The following is a 17,216-nucleotide window of genomic DNA, read 5'->3' on the forward strand; positions in this document are numbered from 1 at the left end:
AGTGTTTCCTTCTTCCCTTCCCTTCTTAAAGCATGTTAAGAACCCAAGTTTCTGTTCCATTACCAAATTGTTATTTTTATCTGTTGAAGATAGGCAAAACAAGATATGTTACTTAAAATCAACACTATATGCATATCTCTTGCAATTAAATATCTGGGCCAACAAATGCTTTCCTTTAAAAAATGAACTTGTAAAAATAATCATTTGGAGTAATTGTCTCAGCATTACACTGATCCTGCCAAATTTGATAGCGGTCCCTGGGGTATTTGTTTGTTTGTTTGTTTTTTACTGCAGTTGCCAGGAAGACTTTTATTTAGGTCTATTTCTAACTTCTCAAGAGTAAGAGCTCTTTTTCTTCTCAAGCTCTAGTGAAGTAATGGGAAAGCGAAGTTGATTTATATACCAAAAGTGTTTTTGATGAATAAGAAATCACCCTACGGTATACAAAAGAGAGTTTTTGCACTGATTCATCCCTTTAGGGTAGAAAAATGAGATCATCTCAGACACATATATACTTGGTCAACATATGTTGTTCATGTTGCTAAAGGGGAGAATGGGTTCAAAATATATGACATGCATATTCTATATAGATCTATCAGGGCATTGTTCACAGTGATGTATGACCATATCTGTCATGCTAACCGTAATTAAAGCAAATTCATATTTTATAAATGCAGTATTTGAAATCCAAATTAATGCTCTGTGGAAAAATCTCTTGAATTTGTGCAGATGTTTTACACACACACACACACACACACACACACACACACACACACACACACACAGTAAATCCATGTGGCAGAGAATACTGAACTGAATTTTGAGGGTCTGGGGATATTTTGTATTATAAAAGTTGCCCATTTTTGCATGTTTTCAAAATCTCTCTCTCTCTCTCTCCCTCCCTCTCTCTGTCTCCCTCTCTCTCTCTCTCTCTCTCTCTCTCTCTCTCTCTCTCCCATTTCCCCCAAAATAAGACATCCCCTGATAATAAGGCCAATCAGGCTGCATGGCAATAAGGCCAAGCACTTATTTCAGGGTTCAAAAAATATAAGACAGGGTCTTATTTTCGGGGAAACACGGTGTGTGTGTGTGTGTGTGTGTACACACACACACACACACACACGTACGTGTGTGTGTTTAATTAATTACTCTCAATTATGTGTTGTCTGATGGACATCATTTACTCATTATTGACCATCTGTTAAACTCTGAGTTGCTTTGAGCCTTAGTCACTTTTTTTTGTTTTTTGTTATCCAAATTTTCATTTGCCTCTAGTTTTTCCAAGTACAGGTAGTCCTTGAATTACGGCCGCAATTGAGCCCCAAATTTCTGTTGCTAAGTGAAACATTTGTTAAGTGAGTTTTGCTCCATTTTATGACCTTTCTTGCCAGTGTTGTTACATGGGAACAATTGTAAAGTTAGCAACACAGTTTCCCCATTGACTTTGCTTGTCAGAAGGTTGCAAAAGTGGATCACATAACCCCAGGACACTGCAACCGTCATAAATATGAGACAGTTGTAAATCATCCGAATGTAAATCGCATGACCCTGGCGATGCTGCCACGGTCGCAAGTGTGAAAACCCGTCCTAAGTCTCTTTTTTCAGTGCCTTTGTAACTTTGAACGGCCACTAAATGAACTGTTGTAAGTCAAGGACTACCTATGTTAAGTTCTTCCCCAATGACTCTTGATTTCACAAGAGATCTGGAGGGCTCCCGAGCCTGTTAACCTATTGGAAAGCTTTGAAAACCATTTTTTTCCCCTCCAATATTTGGGGCCAGGCTGTTAATGGTGCCTAACATGTTTGGGATTCTGGTACAGTTTTAACCGCCTGGGTTCCATTGAAATTGTAATGGGGTATGGAAATTTCCTCATGCAGGAGCTCTTAAAGGACTGAAAAGCAAACAAAAAGGCGAAAGTGTAAGGAACCAACCCAAAGCAACCCTGCCTTGATTCTGTTTGATATAAGAGGGGCAAAGGGAAACTCTAGCAGGCTTTCAAGTTTCTGTTATTGTATCCAGAACAATAAAGAAGTATTTTTGTGATCCTTGTGCTGTCTTTTTCCTGCTCCGGTTTCTCTTGAAAAGCTAACAGAAATATTTTCTGAGTTACCCATAGCGTTCTCAGGAGTTTTCTCCAACATCAAAGATCAAAAGGATTGATCCTTTTCTCTCCAGCTCTCCAAAGATCATAATTTACATTTGCAATTTACATAACTGGATTGATTTAACTTGTACGGAGACGAAACCATGAATTTAGTAAAGGGATTGGATCAGCGCGTAGCGTATAATACCTCTCCCAAAGTGGAAATAAAAATTAGCTGGCAGTAGAGCAAATAAAAAATCATTTCCTTTTCTCTCAAAAATTGGTTTTGGTTGTGCCACAATAATAATAAATTCCAGGGACCCATTAAGGAAAACTGTTTTCGCTGATTGGATGGCTTATTTTGGAAGCTGCTTTTGATTACTCACTGAAAAGATTAAAAAGATGCTTACACTGAAAATAAGAGATTAAAAAGAGGGGGAGGAGGTAGTTCTCTGGAGTGATTTAATGAGGATAAGTGCTGCAGCACAAAGAAAGTATTAAAATTTTTCTGCTTAAGAAATGTCATACAAAATTTAAAAAAAGAGGCACCATGAAGCTCATCCTAGAAGAGAGTTGCAAACCGTTTTATGCTACTTAGATGTCATTCAAATGTTGGAATTGCCTATTAATTCCTGGTGAAGAAGATGGATTTTCAGCTAAATTAAATCATACCCTCCTCTTTATTATTTATTTAATTTATACCTCAGCTTTCAATAAGGTGCTCAAGATTGTGTGTGTGTAAATACATACATAATGCATAAATACATAGATATAGATATACCTATAGAGATGGATGGAGAGAGAGAGGATGAATATATCCCTTAATTCTACTTTTCCCCACAATAAATCTGTAAAATAGATTGGTTATTGAGAGAGATGTCTATGGAGATTCTTCATCGTCCAGGTCATGGTTGTCCCAAAGGTGTTTTTCCAAAAGACAACTGGACTTCCTTGGTTTTTTTTCCTTGAAAACTGAAGAAGCTTCTTGGATGGGAAGCAAAACCTTTTCAATGAAAAAAAAAAAAGAACCAAGGAAGTCCAGTTGCCTTTTGGAAAAGCACCTCTGGATCATTGAGAGAAAGCAACCAGCCCAGGGATGGTCTTCAAAAATTTTAGCAAGGGGTTCTCTGCTTGATTGCTGGGTGGGCGTGGCCAGGGTGGGTGTGGCCTAGTCAGCCTCCTGCACCATGGCGGGGGGGCATTTTTGCCCTCCCCGGACTCTGGAGCCTTTTTTCAAGCCTCTGGGAAGGCGAAAACAGCCTCCCCAGGCTGCAGAGGCCCTCTAGAGGCCGGAAATGGGCCTGTTTCCAGCCTTCCCAAACTTCCGGTAGGCCCGTTTTTCGCCCTCCCTGACCCCTCTGTGCGCGCCCTGCACTTACCTGCATTCAAAACAGGCCGGGCGGGCACTTCTGGGAGGGAAGGGGCAGGCGGGGCCAGCCAAGAGTGGGATTTGAGGGTTCTTTGAACTGCACAGAATCTTAGCTAGAGGTTCTCCCGAGCCCCTGCGAACCCACAGCAGCCCACCCCTGAACCCGCCCAAATTTACCCAAGGAGCTTATGTGGCTGAGCACTCCTTCCCCAGTACAGCATAACAGTTCTCCTCCTTTTATTTCTCTAAATCTCCTTTTCCCACCTGATCTAATGTTCCCGTGGCTTGCAGTTGGTTCCTCTGCCTTCTCTGCAATTGTTGGTCCCGTCTTTACCCATAGCTCCATTGCCTCCTTTATTTTCCTTAATTTTTTTTATTTTTTTATTTTTTTATTGCTTTTTCCATATTTTCTTTCCTAGGTCGGCTGTATCTTTTCCCCCCAACTTTATGTTTTGCTTGGCTGAAGCCTGGATGCGTGGGGGTCCTTGGTGCTCTCTGAGCTTAGTGGTTTTCTTGCAGACATTTCATTACCTGACTAGGTAACAACATCAAGGCTAGGAGGGAGTAATGTTTGTTCTCTGTTGATATATAAGTGGCTTGTCCTCTCAGTGTTGGTTGGGAGTGTTCTTTGAATTGGTGGTTCCTTGATTGGGTGGTTGGTAGTTCCTTGGATTTATAGGTGTATAGAATGACTGTTGAAACAAAAAAAAATGGTCAGTGCTTGTACAATGAGTATATCTTGGTTACCACCTTTAAAGCTCTCCATGGCTTAGGACCAGTTACTTACGGGACCGCCTACTGCCACCGTTTGCCTCCCACCGACCCGTCCGCTCGCACAGAGATGGACTCCTCAGGGTACCGTCAGCCAAGCAATGTCGGCTGGCAGCCCCCAGGGGAAGGGCCTTCTCTGTGGGGGCTCCCACCCTCTGGAACGAACTTCCCCCAGGACTTCGTCAACTTCCTGACCTTCGGACCTTTCGCCGCGAGCTGAAGACGTATTTATTTATTCACGCAGGACTGGCATAGAATTTTAGACGTTTTTATTTGGTTTTAAATTTCATTTAGTGGGTTTTACAGTTTTAAATATATTTTAACTAGGGGCCATATTTAATAAGTTTTTTAATTACTGTTTTATTTTGTATTTATTCATTGTTATTTTATCTGGCTGTGAACTGCCCTGAGTCCTTCGGGAGAAGGGCGGTATAAAAATCTAATTAATTAATTAATTAAATAAATAAATAAATACATCAATCAATCAATCAATCTCTGGGGTAGTGGCATATCTTTGTGGTGTTTTTGTGTGTGTGTGTGTGTGTGTGTCTTTCAGTATGTTTTTTTCTATTCTAAGTTATATCACTTGAGTCTGTATCCATACTGGAGCAGCTGTTTTGCTTTGCTTTGCCTTGCCTCTGAATAACAACATGAACCTTTTTTTGTTGCACAAGGAACATTGAAATGAATGAGGGTTGTGCAGGAGGAAATCTGTTTGTTGTTCTTGGGGTCTCTACAGGTGCCTATATTTCCTACTGACTGTTGAGGTGTGTTGATTGAGTGGGATGGTTGCCTACTCTCCTGGGAGGTTTGTAGAAAAAGGACTGGTTTTGCACAAAGGTGGTGAAGATTTTATTCCCATGTTGCTTTAAACAAGGGTGTGTGTGTGTGTGTGTGTGTGTGTGTGTGTGTGTGTGTGTGTATGTGGGTGTGGGTGTGCATGTACAGCTTCTTTCATTCACTTTTGAGATTGTTCCAGATTGCTCAGGTATTTTCTTTCCCCTGGTCTAGGCCAACAAAATAGACCAGGAAAAAGTGACCAGGTAGATAGGTAAACATACAACATGTTAATACCAGGGGTGAAATCCAGCAGGTTCTGACAGGTTCTGGAGAACTGGTAGCGGAAATTTTGAGTAGTTTGGAGAACCGGCAAATACCACTTCTGGCTGGCCCCAGAGTGGGGTGAGAATAGAGATTTTGTAATATCCTTCCCCCAGGAGTAAGGAAGGAATGGGGATTTTGCAGTATCCTTTCCCTTGAGTGGGGTGGGAATGGAGATTTTTCCATATTCTTCCCCTGCCACACCCACCAAGCCATGCTCACCAAGCCACACCCACAGAACCGGTAGTAAAAAAAAATTGGATTTCACCACTGGTTAATACTCTATAATTGGCTAATCAGAGCTTACAGATCTGTGTCAATATAGTTTTAACTTATAACTATTTTGGCTTATGTACAACCCTCTATTAGAATACGTACAAGCCCTTTTTCTATTAGAACATTAACATTAGAGTCATCAATATTAGAAATCGAAGAAAGAACGCAACGCACCGGGCAGCCGAAAGTGTTTCCAAAAATACCTTCCAAAAGAAGAGACCCCAGTAGGAGTTTGTCATCTTAGGTGCAGCTTCGCCAAATGTTGCTCCTTCTGCAACGCCTGGGATTTATTTTTAACTGCTTGACTCAGTGTTTGTCAGATGATTCTGACCATCAAACTGCATATTGAATGCAAAGCAACCGGGAGAAGAACCAGGGTGGCTGAAAAGGGGAGGGATCGGGAGCAGTTGCCTGGGAAAGAAAGGTGGGGTTTGGAAGCTCAAGCCTTCCTCCCTCTCCCGAGTGCTTTTAGTCATTTGAATATACTTTTCGGGTCAAGCTGGGAAGCAAAGGCTAATGGCTGCTTTCAGATGCTCTAAAGACATAATTGCTCAATTATTGCCAAAGTGACTGAAAGGAGCAGCATAATACCGCTTGGCTGGCTGGCTTGTAGATTGGTTTCTTTCCTTCGCTAGATGCTGCCTTTCTGAAGGAATCCCATCATGATTGATAGCTCCAAGAAGCAGCAGCGGCAGAGTTTCCCAGGGATTTTACCTTTTGAAGATATCGAATCCTTAAAGGGAAAGGAATGCCTTGACCCAGACATCCCGAAGTGTCTTAAGGAAGGTCAGTTCTGGGGGACGAGGAACAAAAATAATCAGCATTAAATACGGCTTTATTTCTGAGGGGAGGCGCGTATCGATAAACGGTTATGGAATTAATCTGTGCAAACCAGTAGTTATAAATGTGAAGGGGGGGAGGGTGGTGGAGGCATGGCTGTTCTCCAGTTCCAATTCTTGAAGCACAATTAATCTTTCAATGATGTACTTGCAAGAGTTTTTGTTCGGTTTTACAGCTGAGACCATCCAGAGCAAATGGAACTTCAAGTATTTTTGTGGTATTGTGGCTGTTGCTTTCCATTATAGCATCTCCTGTTCTGATACAGCTTAGTCTTTTTGTCTGTATATTATGCAGTTTAAATTTTGTGACACTTAGAACCTTCTTATGTTAAACGATTACAATAAAAATTACCAAGTAGGAAGATCTATAAATATTCAGTTGATGCCATCTGAGCTAATGAGGAGTGATGTGCAATAGTTTCAGGAGTAGGAAAATGTATTTTCATTCCCCGAATCAACGTCCATACATTATATTTTGCAAGCTAAAGCATTTTTTAGACGGTGGCAGAATTATTTTATCTGTCAAGTATTGGTCTTCCGTATTGAATGCGAACTACCTTGGTCTTCCATTTGTAATGCAAAGTTCTGTTATACCTTTTCCCCTCCTCATATTTCCTCCAACACAGCTTCCTTTACCAATCTCAGTCTAGTTTTCCCTTTTGCAAAGGGCTGTGAAGTATTTGGTAGTGAGCCAGAGAACAGTGTTTGTTTCCTTTGATATACAGTTGGCACTTCCTTCAAACCAGATAATGGTTTTTTTTCCCCTTTCCTTCTAACCATACAAATATAGAGAATAACTCTGGCAAACATTGAGGAAACAGCAGCTGTATTGTGGTCCAAACTAGGCCGAAATATATATCTTAATGTTAAATTTTGCAATTGCACCCATTCCAATATTGAAAATTATCTTATGTTTTTCATTGTCATCTTCCTTCAGCATTTTTCTCGTATGAGCGGAAAGCAATACAAAAACAGGATGTCTGGAATATCCATAATGTAGTTCAAGACAATAGCTCTGCTTTACCCATAGAAAGACATAATACTGTAGTTAATAAAAATATCAAGAGGAAACCTGCACTGGGAAAGTTGGAAGTACTTTTTACTGGTTTTAAGACTTGTCTTACCTTATATCTCTTCCTTATTATTACATTGGGGTATTTACTGGTATTCCTAAAATTTTCCTGCTAGAAAACCGAGAGAAATTATTTGATTCGTCTCAATTTTTTTTCCCTTTTCTGTGACTACTTGTTTATAGATAGATTGTAGAGATGATAACTAGATTGCAGCTGTCATAGCATCCCATTCTTTGTCCAAAGAGTTCAGAGTAGTATATTTTTCATGCAGTAGGTTAGACTGAGATGGGCTGATTGACCAAAAGTCACTCGTTGAGCTTCAAGATTGACCAAAACATAATGCTGTGATATGGTATGTTAACACCCATCATAATAGAGCAAATAACAGGGTATTTCTCCCTTCAAACCATGAATGCTAGTTGACTAAGCCTGCTAGCTAAGTGGCAGGCTCTTCTTGGAAGATTTGCTGAGAAGCTGTAATAGCTTTTTGTCTTTGAGGCAAAATTGAACGTGTTGGCATTCGCAAATAAGTTTTTTTATTGCTTTGGGAGGTATGCAAAGATTAATGCAAGTGTTCTTCTACTAAGAGAGAATTTCCTTCTCTAGATGCAATTTCTCTACCATCTTCTTTGTAGGATTCCGACAGCCCATCTCAGGATGTCATGACTTTATTCACACATTGTGAAGTCAGGTTTGTTTGAGTTTGTTTTATTGAAAAAAATAACTGGCTCCGTTCACGCAAGAAAACATGACAATAAAACACAGGGAATAGGTTCATGCAACGCCCTGAACCAAAATCAGTAATTGAACAGCTTAGTGCAATGTGTAACTGTACTCACTGCTTTTCATAGTTAGATAATTTTAATCTCTTATTAACTATCTTACAACTGTTTTTAAAGGATTGTGTTAGTCATACTTCAATGCAAGGACAGCTAATCTGCAGCTTCCATGCACTTCCATGTGTTTGCTTTGATTCTTAAAATAATCTCTCTCTCTCTCTCTCTCTCTCTCTCTCTCTCTCTCTCTCTCTCTCTCTCTCTCTCTCTCTCTCTCTGTGTGTGTGTGTGTGTGTGTGTGTGTATTCTTGTTGCAAAACAGCAACAAGATTCTGGAACCACAAAATCTAAGGAAAAAAAGATTCAAAGGATAGTCACATTTCATATTTTGTATCCATTTGGAGCTGAGTATTTCTAAATAGCTCATGTCAGGATTGTTTTCATTTAAATATTTTTTTGCAACAATTCTGCTTGAGAGTAACAAAAATTAATCCAACCTATCGACTTTCTGTGGCTTGTCATTTACTTCAATTGTGTAAACATTTAGCAGATTTCTTTCACTACCTTTGTAACACAGTTCCATCCCCGTTAGCTTTGGAAACAAGTTAAAGGTAAAGGTTCCCCTCGCACATACATGCTAGTCGTTCCCAACTCTAGGGGACAGTGCTCATCTCTGTTTCTAAGCCAAAGAGCCAGCACTGTCTGATGACAATTCCGTGGTCATGTGGCCGGCATGACTCAACCCTGAAGGCCCACGGAACTCTGTCACCTTCCCACCAAGGTGGTCCCTATTTTTTCTACTTGCAATTTTTACGTGCTTTTGAATTGCTAGGTTGGCAGAAGCTGGGAAAAGTAACGGGAGCTCACCCCATTACGGGGCACTAGAGATTCAAACCGCTGAACTGCCGACCTTTCGATCGACAAGCTCAGCATCTTAGCCACTGAGCCACTGTGTCCCCTTTGGCAACAAGTTACCAACCGCATATTCCTCCCCTACTTTCACAACATTTCATCTTCCTTTTCTTTTATGCACCAGAGTAGAATAGCTAACATTTAATATTTATACACTCTTATCATTCTTTACAGTATATAGGAGGCCTTTTTTAAAAGAATTCTGTTGCTAAAAAAAATTGGGAAATAATTCTATTTGCAAATTTTATAACGGGGCTAATAATGGAGTGCAGAATAGTAGGCGGAGAGTTTTCTGAATTTCTTTGCTGCCAGTTCCATGGTCAGTTGGATGCAAGGCAACCCAAAAGGCTTGTTCTCGATTCCCACTGTTTGTTCTGCTGCTGCAACATTTGAATCTGTTTCAAGCTTGTTTTGGACAAATCATGAAGCACCGAATGAGGGCAAACTTCATTCATTCTATAGAATTTCAGCCAGCCCAGAATAGGTTGATGGAATCTTTAGAGTTCAGTGTTTTTTGTTTTGAGCTTGAAAGAAAATGTTTGTGCACAATTCTAGTTATCCCAAAGGTGCTTTTTCAACAGTCTATAATTCTCTGACTCTGCATCAGAATTTCACAACTTATTCTCTATCCAATATAATTTGGTTATTTTAAAAAAAACCTATTGGTTTAAGAAAAGAACATATTCATTCTTCATTCAACTGCCAGAAAGTAGGAGCAAAGAATGGTACCTTATCAGATATGTTTGTCACATAGTATGTAGTAAGTATGTAAGGGACGCGATGGCTCAGTGGCTAAGATGTTGAGCATATTGATTGAAAGGTTGGCGATTCTGCAGTTTGAATCCCTAGTGCCGCATAACGGGGTGAGCTCCTGTTATTTGTCCCAGCTTCTGCCAACTTAGCAGTTCGAAAGCATGTAAAAATAGGGACCACCTTTGGTGGGAAGGTAACAGCATTCCATGCGCCTTTGGCGTTGAGTCATGCCGGCTACATGACCACAAGATGTCTTTGGACAGCACTGGCTCTTCGGCTTTGAAACACTGCCCCCTAGAGTCGGGAATGACTAGCACATATGTGCAAGAGGAACCTTTACCTTTACTTTTATGTAGTAAGTTGAGTTAATTAGACTTATGTCTGTGGAAATTCTCAGCCATCCAGGTCATGGTTGTCCCAAAGGTGCTTTTTCAAACTGGACTTTTTTCTGTTTTTCCTTGAAGACGTTCTTGGATGAGAAGTGAAATGTTTTCAAGGAAAAAAACAAAGAAAAGTCCAGTTTGAAAAAGCACCTTTGGGACAACCATGACCTGGATGGCTGAGAATCTCCATAGACATTACTCTAGTTACTACATACCGTGTGACAAACATATCTGATAAGATACCATTCTTCGCTCCCAGTCTCTTAGCTTTCTGGCGGTTGAATGAAGAATGAATATGTTCTTCTCTTAAACCAATAGTTCTTTTAAAAAAGTAACCAAATTATATTGGATAGAGAATAAGTTGTGAAATTCTGATGCAGAGTCAGGGAATTATAGACTGCTAATGAAAAAAGGTTATGTGCATGGAAAGTAGAAACTGTGAGAAGGAAATTCAGGCAACTCTGTCTTTACTGGGTTAGCTATTAATTGAAGTAGAGAGGAGGTTTGAGAGGTTTTCAGGATTCTGTTGCAATACGTCTTTCCACAATATCTGATCATTCCTATTTCCTGATTTTTTCTAAATCAAAAGGCTGGCAAAAACCATAAAGTACAAATAATAAATTTGAGGTAGATAAAAACAAAAGGTGTTAGAATGCAAAAGCAGAATTTATCACTTTAAATTTTTTATAATTTCAGATACATATCGAGAATAGAATGTTAATGGGCAGGTGGCCATTTTTGTCAGCCTTCTGGGTATGGTAGAAAAGAACAGACTGAGGAGGATTGGATGAAAATGTAAAAAAATATAAAAAGCAGTTTCACTGTCTGGCGCCTGGGTAAATATATAAATATGGTAATTTGGTTGAGTATCTTACAAAACTGCAAATGTCTTTTAAATGTTTGGGTAATTTATAACTGCATCTACCAGTGTTTATAGTGAATCTGTTATAGCAGCCTTTTCTCTAGCTATATGAATGACCTTTTTAAACATAACAGTAATCCAATAATTCTTTTCAATTTATTGCCACCAATATTTGCAATATTTCCTCAATAAAATTTGTTCTAATATTAAAAATGAAAGCCACTGACACTAGGAAGAAGAGTATGTTCTAGAGTCCAAATACTGAATCTGTTTTGCTTCTGAATTAAAGATAATCCATTGCAATATTATTTTGTACGTTTTACAGTAAAAATACAAAACGCACAATTCAACCCCTTGTATATTTTATTAGTATCAGAAAATCCATGATAGCAATTAAAAGACTCCTGTTTACCCAGCTTTTGAATAATATGGGAAGATGTTCCCCATTCCATCTAGGTGAAGTAGATTCTAACTGAAAGTGACAGTTGTAATTCATTTTATAAATCAGAATAACCATGCCTGGTATCTTTTGAAAGTTGATCAAGGGGATTGAATGTTCTCTTTTGAATGCTATTATTCCTTTCAACCAGAGGTGAAAGCCAATATTTTTTACTACTGGTTCTGTGGGCGTGGTGTGGCTTGGTGGGCGTGGCAGGGGAAGGATACTGCAAAATCCCCATTCCCTCCCCACTCCTGGGGGAAGGATATTGCAAAATATCCATTTCCACGCCACTTTGGGGCCAGCCAGAGGTGGTACTTGCCAGTTCTCCGAACTACTCAAAATTTCCGCTACCGGTTCTCCAGAACCTGCTGGATTTCACCTCTGCATTCAACAATAGTCAAAATATTGTGGTTTTTGTGTGCAATGTAGCTGGAGAAAGATGACATCTTGGCAATTATCATAAAGATACATTTTTATTTATTTTATTATTTATTTATTAAATTTTTATACCACCCTTCTCCCAAAGGACTCAGGGCGGTGTACAGCCAGAATAAAAACAAAGATGTATACAATTTAAAACAACATTTAAAAAGAGCAAATTTTAAAGGCTGATTATTAAAATTTAAGTTAAAAAGTTAAAAATATTAAAAAACCCAATTAAAATACATCACTAATTATGCCAGTCCCGCTTTAATGAATAAATATGTTTTGAGCTCACGACGGAAGGTCCGAAGATCAGGCACTTGACGCAGGCCGGGGGGGAAGTTCGTTCCAGAGCGTCACTGCCCCCACAGAGAAGGCCCTACTCCTGGGGGCCGCCAGCCGACACTGTTTGGCGGACGGCACCCTGAGGAGACCCTCTCTGTGCGAGCGTACGGGTCGGTGGGAGGCAAAGGGTAACAGCAGGCGGTCTCGTAAGTACCCGGGTCCTAAGCCATGGAGCGTTTCAAAGATAGTTACCAAAATCTTGAAGTGCACCCGAAAGACCACAGGAAGCCAGTGCAAGCTACGGAGCAGCGATGTCACGTGGGAGCCACGAGCGGCTCCCGTTACTACTCGCGCAGCCGCATTCTGGACTAACTGCAGCCTCCGGGTGCACCTCAAGGGCAGCCCCATGTAGAGAGCATTGCAATATGCATGATTGGAAAGCATTTAAAAATGATATTTCACTATATTTTATTATAAATCCGTTGTTATATCATATGGCAGAATAAGGTGCTTTTTCATTGCAAGAATAAGTAAGTCTCTTTTATTAATCTAGACGCAATAAATTGTTCGGGAGATAATGTATGTACAGTTTTTGGAATGGATAACAGAGTACCACTTCTGTCTCAGATCAGATTTGAACCTCATCCTTAGAAAAAAGTCATCTCCACCCCCACCCCAAAACAACCTAGGAAAGGAAGGAAAGGCAGAGCCCCCCCCCCCCGGTGGCAGTCAGGCTCCATCAGGCTTTGTCCTGTTTGCCACCCTCACCAGAACATACAGGTAGTCCTCGAATTACAACCATTCGTTTAGCGATCGTTTGAAGTTACAATGGCACTGAAAAAAGTGACGTATGACCATTTTACACTTAACAGTTGTTGCAGCATCCCCATGGTCATGTGACTGAAATTCATATGTTTGACAACTGGTTCATATTTACGGCATTTGCAGTGTCCCGGGGTCATGTGATTGCCTTTTGCAACCTTCTGACAAGTAAAATCAACGGGGAAGCCAGATTCACTTAACAACCGTGTTACCGATTTAGCAATTGAAATGATTCACTTAGCAACTGTTGCTAAGGTCATAAAATAAAACTCAACTTGAGAACGGTCTCGCTTTGCAGCAGAGATTTTGGGTTCAGTTGTGGTCGTAAGTCAAGGACTACCTGTATGTTCTGGTGAGGGTGGCAAACAGGACAAAGCCTGATGGAGCCTTCTCTGCCCAGAGAGTTGGAAGGTGCTATTGTGCTGAAGGGTTGGGTTGGGACAGCTGGCATTTGATGGGTACAGCGGTTGAGATTCTAACTGGAGACTGTTCCATCCTGTTCTGACCTAGGCTTCCTTAGAAAATATAAAGCACAGTCCCGCAACACCTCTTTAATTCATATGGCTGTAAATTACTTTCATTTACAGTCTGCAAGGCTTGATAAACAGTCTTTCAGAGGAAGGTTATCAACAGCCACCTATCTCACGTGGAACGCTGCCAGAGAGCTAATTTCCAGTTGCTCAGGGCAAGGCCAAACTTGGCACAGTCACAAACAGAATTTTCAAATCTTGAATCGGCCAGATGAATGAATTGCTTCCTGCAAAAGCTCATGTCCCGTTCTCCATAGTATTGATGGGAGAGTCCAGGATGGGTTGCTCTAGTCTTGCAGCTCTATTGTCTGAGTTGCATTTCTGAGGACGTGCCTCCCTGGTAATGGTCCCCAGTTTTTCAACTCAATCTCAGCTCTGTAGGATGCTATTTTCAGCTCCCAGAGCTTCTGAGGAGAAAATAGTGCATTTTGCTTATAGATTCCCTGGTTTTGCGTATGCGCACACTGGGAACAGGCTCCAGCTGTTCTTCTGCCTCGCTGTTGTCAGACTTTGGAGGCTGCACATAAGTATCAGATGGCCTTGGCCCCCTCTCTGCATCTGACGCAGAGCCCTCATCTGAGCTTTCCCCAGCCCCCAGGACTGGCCCAAGTTCCTCCCCAACCTCCTTACTGTCCGACTCTGCTGCCAGCTCTCCACAACAGTCCACAACACATCCCTGCTGCAAGTTTTCTCAGGATGTTCTGGCAAGTAGGTTAGGCTTCAGTTGTTGGCATCGTTAGATTGAATACCAGGATGTGGATTCTTGCTTAGATTGGCCTGCTCTGGAGCTCATGTTATGTTTGGGTTACCTGTGTGAGATATGAGGTGAGATGACGTGTGACCTTGCAGAGTGAGAAGTTCCATTTTTATCCTTCTGGACACTTAGTGAAGAGGGGACCTAGAGAATAGGAGGGTTTGGTTAATAGAAGGGAATGACAGAGTTTCAGAGTTGGAAGGGACCTTGGAGGTCTTCTAGTCCAGCCCTCTGCTTAAGCAGGAGACCCCTCTACCATTTCAGAAAAACTATTGTCCAGTATCCTCTTAAAAACCTCCACTGAGGGAGCGAAGTGACAGAACATGGTTTGGAAGGTTTATGTCCGGCTGAGTGGCTTGTGTCAGATTACTGACTCACTGGGGTTGACCGGTGGTAAGATTGTAGGGGGTTGGTGTAGGTAACTTAATACCTGGGGGGTGCCATTTGGGGTAGTGATGGGCCAAGTAGTAGACCAGTAGTGATGGACCAAGAAAGGAATGTCAGGAGAAGAAGGACCAACAGTTAGCAATTGGAATTTTATCTCTTGACTAGATCAAAAGGGGCACCTGAAGGGATGAATGCTACTCCTTTTGATTTTCTTTATACTTTCAGTTCAACTTGATACAACGAATTGAATTGGACTGCATATCGTTAGAGAGATTCTAGAATTCTTGAATGAATGTGTTTCTGTTAATCGGTCATGGAAATTATTAGCAGAAACGCTCACTCAACCAATTGGGGTAATTAGCAAAACATTCCTTTAGAAGTTAAAATACAACGAGAGTCAAATAGTGAAAGGGTTACCCCAATAATTTACTTTACAAATATGAAAGGTATCATGTCTCTTGCAGTACTTCAGATAACTAAAAAGTTTTAAAAGTTGCTGAAGTTTGGATTAAATACTGTTGAAATATTCAGATGTGCAACCATGACAGATAGCTATGATAAGAGATGTATTATCATTAAAGGTGTATTATCACCTCTTGAGGGCTGCGATGTCATCACTGGGGATCCACGAAGGCTTGAAGAAACGTTATGATTTAAATCTTGAGTTAAGTCTTGGGGGTCCTTGACAGCAAAAGGTATGTAATGGGGGCCCATAGTGAAGAAAAGGTTGAGAACCACTGTCTTTATATATATTTTATATAATATATATAAATTTATATAATATATATGTGTGTGTGCGCGCGCGCCATATCTAAATCCAAGATTAAATATTTATTTTCTGATTATTTCCCTGAATAGTAGTTCAAAATTGAACTACTGAAGATGGCTAACGCAGGCAAAAACCATAACAAAAAAGAAACAAATTAAAAGTTAACTGTATCAACTTTTCCGATAATGTTATTATATTTTAATACAACCGTACAGCAAATCTTGTTTGGTTATCGATTGTACGTTTTATGAGACTGAAAATGTCAAGGCTCCCTGACCAATTGGAAAGAATTATACAGAGGCATAATCCCTATTAAATTTACTGCAAGACACTGAATTGTGATGATTTGATAAAACATTTTTATTGCTTTTCCTTTGGCGAAAACAACCCGGTGTGGTGAAATGACATCATGATATTGTGTGGAGCCCAGTTCTTCCAGTGGAGTTTACTCATGGCTTAGCTTGCATTGGGTTTCTGGCAGTAGTAAATATTTTGGTAATCCATGTAACAAATAGGACTTCTGCTCAGCTAATGTCATTTTGAACTTTTGGCAGCAGTTATTTTTACAATTGCTAGGGGTTTTCTTTCTTTCTTTCTTTCTTTCTTTCTTTCTTTCTTTCTTTCTTTCTTTCTTTCTGTCTGTCTTTCTTTCTTTCTTTCTTTCTTTCTTTCTTTCTTTCTTTCTTTCTTTCTTTCGCTGCAATCGAGTCAAGATATCCAACACTTTTTATACTTTGAGTTTATACAAAGAGCACAAAACCTCCTGTGACTTTCTCATTACCTTAAACAGGGTAGATTTCGCAACGGTGTGCTGGATGCAGATGTTTGGCATTGTAGCATGGTTGAACTCTTAAACATAATTGTAACTTAAATAGTTGATGTTCAAAGTTTTTAAAAAGATTAGTTACAGTTTCCTAATAATTTGCTTTTGTTCTTCCTACTTGACCTCTGCAGGAGTGGACAAACAAGAGTTACAATCTAAGCTCCATTCAAGTTATTTTCTTTGTTTCCAAAGAGAAATTAGCCCAGCAAACAAAAGGCTTTGAAAAAAATAAGGAAATGAGTCGCCTTCCCTTGGCTTCTGTTTAGACTTTTTAAAATCCTAATTGTAGCTATAATGATGAGGTTTTTCCCTTGAAAAAGCACTTTTCTTGCTGTGTCTTAATATAATGGCATAGCTGCAGGTAGAAATTCTCCAGTAATGCATTCAATCCCCGTATGTGGGTTTTTAAAAAATTATTTATGTATTTATTATTTATTTATTTAAAAGATATATAGCTGCTGAACTCACATTCAGTTGACTCCAAGAGCTTATAAAATTTTGTAATAATATTGCTTTGATTTTAATGTACTGTGCTCTCAGGAAGAGAATAAAGGTATTGTACATAGATTCCCAATTCAAAGTATTTTAAAACCATTGCTGAGAGAGACATAAAGACTAGCTCACAAAATTCTATTTTCCTACTGTAAATCAGATCTAGGGGTAAACATGGACATATAATTGGAAACAGATAAAAAGTAGATTGCACGGCAAATAAAACTCTCCCTTCTGTTGATCTTCTGGAATGCTTATGAAATTGTGGATGCTATAAACATGTAGTTCTC

The 17,216-nt window shown here is 40.0% G+C and overlaps 1 protein-coding gene across 9 annotated transcripts in view; it reads left to right on the forward strand.

Moving 5' to 3' along the window:
- The window catches only part of MRTFB (myocardin related transcription factor B), an 81,979-nt gene that overhangs the window by 31,468 nt on the left and 33,295 nt on the right, over positions 1-17,216 (forward strand). For 2 of the 9 annotated variants that reach the window (XM_058157871.1, XM_058157872.1), the window contains exon 2: positions 6,237-6,387. The exons of the other annotated variants lie outside the window; for them this stretch is intronic. In XM_058157871.1, the coding sequence (XP_058013854.1) occupies positions 6,264-6,387 (124 nt within the window). In that variant the 5' untranslated portion in view covers positions 6,237-6,263. The remainder of the gene's footprint in view (positions 1-6,236; positions 6,388-17,216) is intronic. 9 annotated transcript variants of the gene reach the window in all.

Source organism: Ahaetulla prasina, chromosome 14 (assembly GCF_028640845.1).
Source record: "Ahaetulla prasina isolate Xishuangbanna chromosome 14, ASM2864084v1, whole genome shotgun sequence".
NCBI lineage: Eukaryota > Metazoa > Chordata > Lepidosauria > Squamata > Colubridae > Ahaetulla > Ahaetulla prasina.